General features: G+C 30.3%; 1 protein-coding gene across 1 annotated transcript; it reads left to right on the forward strand.

Annotated features, from left to right (window-relative positions):
* The first annotated feature begins 6,381 nt into the window (after positions 1-6,381).
* On the forward strand, positions 6,382-8,361 carry LOC127259376 (40S ribosomal protein S2-4-like). The gene is made up of 2 exons (XM_051286682.1): positions 6,382-7,120; positions 8,049-8,361. Exons 1-2 carry the CDS (start codon positions 6,461-6,463, stop codon positions 8,199-8,201), a joined length of 813 nt encoding a protein of 270 aa, XP_051142639.1. The 5' UTR covers positions 6,382-6,460; the 3' UTR covers positions 8,202-8,361.
* Positions 8,362-8,681: the final 320 nt, after the last annotated feature.

The following is an 8,681-nucleotide window of genomic DNA, read 5'->3' on the forward strand; positions in this document are numbered from 1 at the left end:
GTTCTTGGTAGAGAATATAGAGCTGAGGGAGAATGAAATTGCTGCTGAAATTTGTGAACTCTTGGCTTTAAGTAGATGGCCTCAAATTCATTCAATCGTGCCAAAATCTTTCGATGACAAGAAAATTTGACACCAAACAGTTTACATATGGTTAATTCATTCTCTAAAAGTTTGATGTAAGGGGGAAAAGAACAATTACTGGCAATAATGCAATGTTGTATTTTGGATGAGGTGGAAGGTGGAGAGGGGACATGCTTTGAAACAGATCAGTCCATGAACAGGTTATCAATGTCTGCAGCCTAAATGCATGAATCTTGATTCTTTGTTGAGTGGTCAAGAAACTATGCCCTCACAGAATTTCCTTTCTTGTTTTCTTCCACCAACTATTATTCTTATTTTAGTGAAAAAGAAAATATTTTTCATTAGAACATGTTAAACAAGGTTTGCTTTATTATTTATATAGTAAGAATAGTGAAAATTTGTGTATGTGCTTGTGGTTTTGGTTTCCTTTCAAGTGTTCTTATATATGAAAATTTATGCAAATGATTGAACCCTGTGATAGAAAAGTGTAATAAGATATAACTTTGGAGGTTTATCTACATATATATAAACTTATTACTCTTTCCAATGTTGAATAAAAGGTTGGTTTTTTTCTTTACCCCCTTAATGATTTAGAATAAATTAAGTATTTCCATCTCTGGATTTCAGATATTAGAATCTGAATGGAGTTTTCTCTTGATTGAATACAGAATTATAAAAGGTACCAAAGAGATCCGTTTTTCGCCAAACTTTAGTATGTCCCCTAGATCTATATGGATAATTAACTCTATTAGGAAGCCAGAAATGAAATGTTTTCAAATGCTTGGTGAGAAATGTATTTTAGATTGAAGCTTCTTATGTCAAACAACCGGTATTCAAAACTATCACAATGCTCAAAATTTGCACCTATAGATTATGAATCTTGTTGAGGACTAAGGCTTCTAGAGCTTTTTATAGTACACCACAAACTATTCCATTATCTTAAGCTGTGATTTTAGTAACATGATCAACAACTTATCATTGTGAGCAGTTTTTTCTAAACCCGTGAATAAAATTGAGTGGTGGCAGTTACTGTTTATCAATCTATCTTTACTTGTCATTTTGAAGAATTGAAGAAAGTATATTTAGGACATGAAGTTATTGATCTGCCTATATTGCTAACCATGTGTGTATGCATATGAGCTAACTCAAAAAAGGTAGTTAGATAGGTATGGTATCTTCATGCTTGAATTGGTAGCTGTGGCTGTGCTTTTAACACCCAATCATAGTTTCTTTTTGTGGCCTTTTCCCCTTCGCATCTTATTAATAGCTTTGACAGATCTCTTTATTAATGGTGGGGATCATTACAGAGGGAGAAAAACTCTCTTTTTAAGTTTATTCTTGTCAATTTTAGTTTGTATCTATTACAAAAAAGTCATAAAAAAAGGTTTGCAAAATATATGTCATAGTAATGGTAACTTGTGATGATAAGAAAGTATTCAAGTAACATGATCCATTTTGTTTGGTTTTACTTGTGGGGTCTGCATTTTTAATGACTCCAAAAGTGGTGAATAGTTAAAATTTGTGAGTTTGGACAGAGTTTGGCTAGCTGTAATTTGAAATTGAATATTAATTTAAGTTTTTATGTAAATAATATTTTGATGTAATATTTTGTGAGAGTAAATAGTGTATTTCTATTGAAAACTGTGTAGAGTGAATAATATTGATTTTGATTTAAAATGCTAAAAAAACAAACTCTAAAGGATTTTAGTTTTATTTGTGTGTGTGCGCAGGGACTTACATGAGGGTAAATTGAGCTTATTGAGTTATATTTCTTAAGCTTAAAGAGTGGATTTGTTTGTTTAGTGAAATAGTTTGAAAAAATATTTGTTCTCAGTAGAGCATAGAGAATTATATAAATAATATAAAAATAGATAGTGTGTATGTAATATACTCCCTTCGTCATAAGTAAATATTCATTTGTTTTTTGTACGTAGTTTTAGAAATATTAGTATTATATTGGAATATAGTAGGAATAAAGTAGAAATGACTAAAATAACCTTATTAGTATGTGTGATATAAAGGTAATGACATTTGTGTAATATATTGTTAGTTGTAAGGGTATTTGTAATGTTAGTAGATAGTGCGGTTACTAAAAAAAGAAAAATGAATATTTTGTTATAGGACGGAGGGAGTATTAATTTTTTTTTGAAAAATATGTTTTTGGGAAAATGTATTTTTTACAGAAAAAAAAAAAAAAAAAAAAACATACTCTTTGAGATAGGTACTTGTTGAGAAATTATCATTTCCATTTTAATTTTGGCACTGATGATAATGTTGTTATTATTAATATTATTATTATTTGGTAAAAAGAAAGATAAGAAGATTCTTGAGGACTGGGCTGGGTAAGAAATCAAACAAAAAGCTTTCCCCACTTTTAGGCAGCAAAATGTAGAGTTATTCAAAGGTGGGGAGGCCCCCCATGTGTGACTGTAAACTGCAGACACTTTGGCTGTGTCTCTTCTTTGGACAACATTAGCAACACCAAACTCATATTATTACTATTATTTGAAGCTGTCTGTTTTTTTATATTCTTATCTTATCACCTTTATTTATTTATTTGTTTTTTGTTTATCAAATAATACTCTTGCATTATATATAAATTAAAAGAGAAACAAAAATGTTTCTATATCATGAAAATGACCATTCCTTGCTTGGGGCTTTTGTCTCTTCACTGATCCTCCTCCTCCTATTCTCCACCATGCTTTCTTTTCTTTGTTCAATTCTAACATTATAATTTGTGGCCATTTCTTGGGTGTATGTAATTGGGTATCCCATCCATTTAAGTTTTAGGGTTATAGCATATTAGCATAGCAAGTTCTTGGCTCTTTGGGCTCTCAATCGGGTTCCGGGTGGCAGATGAAATCAAGCTAGCTAGTTTTGTTGCAAAATGTAGTGACACGCTAATGTCTTTGTCTTGGGGTTTGGATTTTGAGTTGGGATTTGAATAGTAAAAATTTTGAATTTGAATAGTTATATGATGTGATACAAATAGATTTTTGAGAAAATCCCATAAACGAACACAAATTATGTATGATGTGTTAGTATAAGAAGGTATCGACCTACCACACCAATTCGATCACCTTTTTATAGAACGACTTTTTCATTATAGTGCGTACGTGACTTACTAGCTATGTGTAATGTCCTATATCACAATTAGGTTAAGTATTTATGTGATTGTTTTCTTAGTCCAACTTACATGGACATCTTTTGTAGACTGAGCTGTTATTGGAGCCAATTATTTTATGTTCGAATTCGATTTTAGGATTTATTGAATCCGATCGAGTCTAATAAAATCCGAGCTCGGGTTTTATATAGTATAGATTAAAAGATAGGCAAATGCTATTGTGTCAAGTTGAACCTATTAAACTCAATAATTTTTTTTGAGTAGACTGTTGATTAAGGCTAATCGTTACCTGGTTAGTTCTAATCAACACATAAAAGATCGACAAATACTCTATCCGTCCCACATACCAAGTCCACGTTGCCGTTTCTGTCCGTCCCACGTTCCATGTCACTTTCATTTTTTGGAAAATGATTACACACTTTAATCTCATTTTAAACTTTGTAATTTATTTTTTTAAAACTTTAATTAAACTAATTAGTTATCTAAATTTTAATTTATAATTATTAATATTATAGATAATTAATTTCACTAATACATTTTTAATTATCTACTAATTACATCTTTCTTAAAAATACGTGTCTGCACTCGGTACATGAGACGGAGGGAGTATTATATTATTTCAACTTCTACTCTATAAATGTAAATTATGACACATATAGTGTCCATTCATATTGGGTTAGCTCCGATTACATTGGTGAGTGTTTTAACATTTAACAGCAGATTTTATTTTATTTATTTATTTTAGTTTACTATTTTTACTTTATTTTTGGATAAATTATATAACACTCAGTGCTTTAGTAGAAATACACAAAACATCATGTGTTTTATTTATTGCGTGAAACACATTTGTGTTAATGTAAAGTTTGTATGAAACACCCTCACTGTACAAAACTGATGTTTGATTCTAAATAAAGACTTAAATTACGCAAGTTTTATACAAATAAAAAACATAAAATATCTCAAATAATTTCTTTTTGAGTAAAATAAATAAATAAATAAATAATTTGTCTTCAAAAACTATAAAATGAACGAGTAATCAATTATTTATTTATTTTATTTTATTTTAAAAAATTATTTAAGATATTTTGCGCTTTTTATTTCTATAAAATTTGCGTAATTTAAGTCTTTATTTAAAATCAAATATCAATTTTGAACGAGAATAGTGTTTCGTACAAATTTTACATTAACACAAAGGAATTTCATAAAATAAATAAAATATATGGTGTTTTATGCATTTTTATTAAAATACAAGTGAGTTATATAATTTATTTTATTTTATTTTTTTCCATGTCAGCCTTACTTAAAACATCTTCTATTAGGTTGGAGATTTTGGTGGGTTTGGGCTCATAGCTGGCATGGGACATGAAGCTAGCTTTATTCGAAATTGCAATGGATTAAGAAAAAATTAAAAAAATAATTTTATTAAGTATTGTATAGTATAAAATAATAATATTTGTGTAATATATTGTAAATTGTAAGAATATTTTTAATTTTAAGTAGATGCACGATTATTTAAAAAAAAAAAAAAGAATATTTTGACATGGAAATGACCAAAATAAATAATTTATTAAAAGACTGACTAGGTATTTAAATTAAATTTAAATTAAAAAAAATCAAAATCAATTACAAACACAAACTTCGGGGTATTTAAATATAAATCAGCACTATTCAATTTATACATTTTAGATAAAAATTCAATATTTTATATAATATACTCCCTCCGTCCCAGATACCATGTCCACGTTGCCGTCCGTCCCACATATTATGTCACTTTCTTTTTTTTGGAAAATGATTATACACTTTAATCTTATTTTAAAATTTTAAATTTTATTTTTTTTAATTTTAATTAAACTAATTAGTTATCTTTAATCTTAATTTATAATTATTTATATTATAGAATAATTATTTTCACTAATACATTCTTAATTATCTACTAATTATACTCCTGAAATATCGTGTCTACAGTGTAGCAGACATGGTATCTGGGATGGAGGGAGTATTAAAATACTATTTAAATAAAAATTCGAATTAAAACCCTTGTACTTTAAAAATAAATAAATAAATAAAAATCTCATTTTAAATAAAATTTTATATTTTAAATAAATATACTTATATATTGCATATAAATATATTATTTATTTTTACTATATAAAATTACATTTTTGTAAAATTATATTCATGTTAAGTGAAGTATATTTTATTAAATATAATTTTTACATATTTTAATTTAAATATTTACAATTTAAAATCAAATATTGTGTATCCCAACAAAAAATTAATATAAACCCGGCCCAAGAAACACAGCCCGGACCGGGCTCAGAAAGGTCCACTTAAGATCTAGTCAAATCTTAATTAATTTGTAGTTGTGGAACAAAAAATAAAGGATCACCCACATGATAAAAAGAAATAAAATATAAAAGAAAAAACAGAAGGAAAATAAATTGAAAAGATAATTTTTAATAAGATAAATAAAAAATAATAATAATAAAATTATTATTTTCTATTCGAATCGAATTTGCTCGGTTAATCGAAAATTCGGTTCAGTTCAGTTCGATTCAGCAGTTCGACAGTTCAGTTCGATTTTGTACCCACCCCTATGAGCCGGTACCAACTCAATTTATTTTAATTATTTTGTTTTGATCAGAAATTATTTTAATGATAATTATTATTATTATTTTTATAACGGCAAATTGACAGTTGTTATCGTTTGGGTGTGAGTAATAATGATTTAACACATCTTAAAGATTATTTAAAATATTATCTGCGTCTCAACTTTCATTTAATTTAAACAAGAAATTTTAGGTATTGTAATTAATAAGTAATTAAAAATTATATTAGTAAAATAATTATAATTTAATAAAAAATAATTATAAATTAAGAGTAAAATAACTAAATAGTTTAATTAAAATTAAAATAAATTATTAATTTTAAAATATAATTAAAATATATAATTATATTACGATAAATATTATAGAATAAACAAAATTTTGAAAAAATGGATAAATTAAATGTACGGAAAAAATATATGATAATAATAATAATAATAATTAAATAAATAGAAACGTATTAACATTAAATAATTTTAAGATAATCCAAAAACCCATTAAATTTTGGGCTTTAACAAAACCCTAAAGCCCATTTACAGATCTCCATTTTGTATATAAGGGAGTCCGACTCAATTCTAGGGTTTCTACCCTCCGCCACACGCACAATCTCCATTTCCCTCTGCATTATCTTCCTCCAACTGCACCAACCATGGCGGACAGAGGAGCCGGCGATCGTGGCGGTTTCGGGCGCGGATTCGGCGGGCGTGGCCGCGGCGGAGACAGAGGAGGCCGAGGACGCGGCCGCCGCCCCCGCCGCGAGAGCGAGGAGGAGAAGTGGGTGCCGGTGACGAAGCTCGGCCGCCTTGTCCGTGACGGAAAAATCAAATCTGTAGAGCAAATCTACCTGCACTCCCTCCCGATCAAGGAGTACCAAATCGTCGACGCTCTGCTGCCCTCGCTTAAGGACGAGGTGATGAAAATCATGCCGGTCCAGAAGCAGACGCGCGCCGGCCAGAGGACACGGTTCAAAGCTTTTGTGGTGGTCGGAGACGGCAATGGACATGTCGGTTTGGGAGTTAAGTGCTCGAAGGAAGTGGCGACGGCGATTCGTGGATCTATTATATTGGCTAAGCTGTCGGTGATTCCTGTAAGGAGAGGCTATTGGGGGAACAAGATCGGGAAGCCGCACACTGTGCCGTGCAAGGTCACCGGAAAGTGTGGCTCCGTTACCGTCCGTATGGTTCCGGCGCCGCGTGGCGCCGGAATTGTGGCGGCGCGTGTGCCTAAGAAGGTGCTCCAGTTCGCCGGAATTGAGGATGTTTTCACTTCTTCCCGTGGATCCACGAAGACTCTTGGGAATTTTGTTAAGGTATGCGAATTTTTTTCAGTGGTATGAACTGATGATATTAGGGTTTTATAAATTGGGGGATTTTGAGTTCGATTTCAATTTGGTAAATTCGTTAAACTATATTATTGCCCTAACCTTGAAATACTGAATTGAATTCGGCCTGTTCATTGACAACCACATGAATTCTTATTAAACTGGAAATTGAATTTGATTTGATGATCTGCTTGTTGATATTAGCATCGAATTATAGAAGCTTGATATATGGATTTGGTGCAAGGCTTGATTCATAGGTGATTGTTGATTCATCTTGGTCTTGTTTGTAATCGATTGAATTTGAACTTTGTGGGATTACTTGCTAATTACTGCTAAACTGTTGAATTTGTTCGAGTTTACGAAATTAATTATATCTTTGATGATCCTGGAATCCTCCGTGCTTACGTGTTTTTGTGTTCTTGACTTCCATTTGATGAATAAGTCTGTAAATTCTGGTGTAATTTTTGATGTATTCAATGATCATCGTGATTGTGATATGATTAAAAACACCGTAACATCCATTTCCAAATTATGCGCCGAATTGTCGATCTCCATAACATGATAATTGTGCATATATGATTGTAGGGTAAAAAATTTGAATTGGGTTTTTGTGTAGGAAGGAATCGAATTAGATGTTTGTTTGGTTGTAGTTTGAAATGAGTTTTTTATTTGAGTTTTCACTTAAACGGTATTTTGGTGTGATGTTTTGTGAAATATCGAAATTTTAATAGAAATTATGCATAGTGAAAAATGTTAATTGTGTTTTGGGCTATTTCGATTTGATTATCTTATATCTTAGGAGTAAAATCATAAGAGGAAAACCGAGAAACTAAAATACAAATCCACCTTCTAAATCTGTCAAAGAGGCAATTGGAAATGTTCGATTTGTAATCACGTGTTTGTTCCATCTGTTCAGGCAACTTTCGACTGCTTGTTGAAGACTTACGGGTTCCTAACCCCGGACTTTTGGAGGGAGACAAGATTTATCAAATCACCGTTCCAAGAATACACGGACTTGCTGGCGAAGCCGACTCCTAAGATTGTTCATGTGGTCGATGAGGAGGCCTAAGAAGGTATGTTTGTTAGTAGAATGTTTTTCGAATTTATAGATGATTATTAAAGCAAGTTCCATTTTGTCTTTTAAGTAAGTTTGTTTTGGATGCTTCTTTTTATTTGTGGTTTACGATGCAGGCATGTTTTGACAATATATGATATAATTTTACGCGGCACATTAATCCTGTTATTTTAGCAAAATAAATTTATTACAACATACTCCCTCGGTTCCAAACAAGGTGCATCACGGATTTTTAGGTGATGTGACAGAGAGATAAATGTATATTTTATTTTTTTATTTGATGACGTGGGAGGATAAAGTGTGGGGTAGAATTAAGTATAATTAATTATTTCTTATTTTAGAAATTTGACCTGTTTGGATTAGCTTCTAAAAAAAAAATTTTATTTTTTTATTTGATTTTTTGATTTTACTATTTCAATTATTTTTTTTCTTTAAAAATATCAAATCAAACATCTATGTTTTGTTTATTATATT

This window comes from Andrographis paniculata, unplaced genomic scaffold (assembly GCF_009805555.1).
Source record: "Andrographis paniculata isolate CXL003 unplaced genomic scaffold, ASM980555v1 Contig14END, whole genome shotgun sequence".
In the NCBI taxonomy this organism is placed as follows: domain Eukaryota; kingdom Viridiplantae; phylum Streptophyta; class Magnoliopsida; order Lamiales; family Acanthaceae; genus Andrographis; species Andrographis paniculata.

Excerpts from the sequence above, each read along its gene's own strand:
- LOC127259376 (XM_051286682.1), top strand. The coding sequence starts at position 6,461 with ATGGCGGACAGAGGAGCCGGCGATCGTGGCGGTTTCGGGCGCGGATTC. Across the intron at positions 7,121-8,048 it reads CTCTTGGGAATTTTGTTAAG|GCAACTTTCGACTGCTTGTT; the intron begins GTATGCGAATTT and ends CCATCTGTTCAG.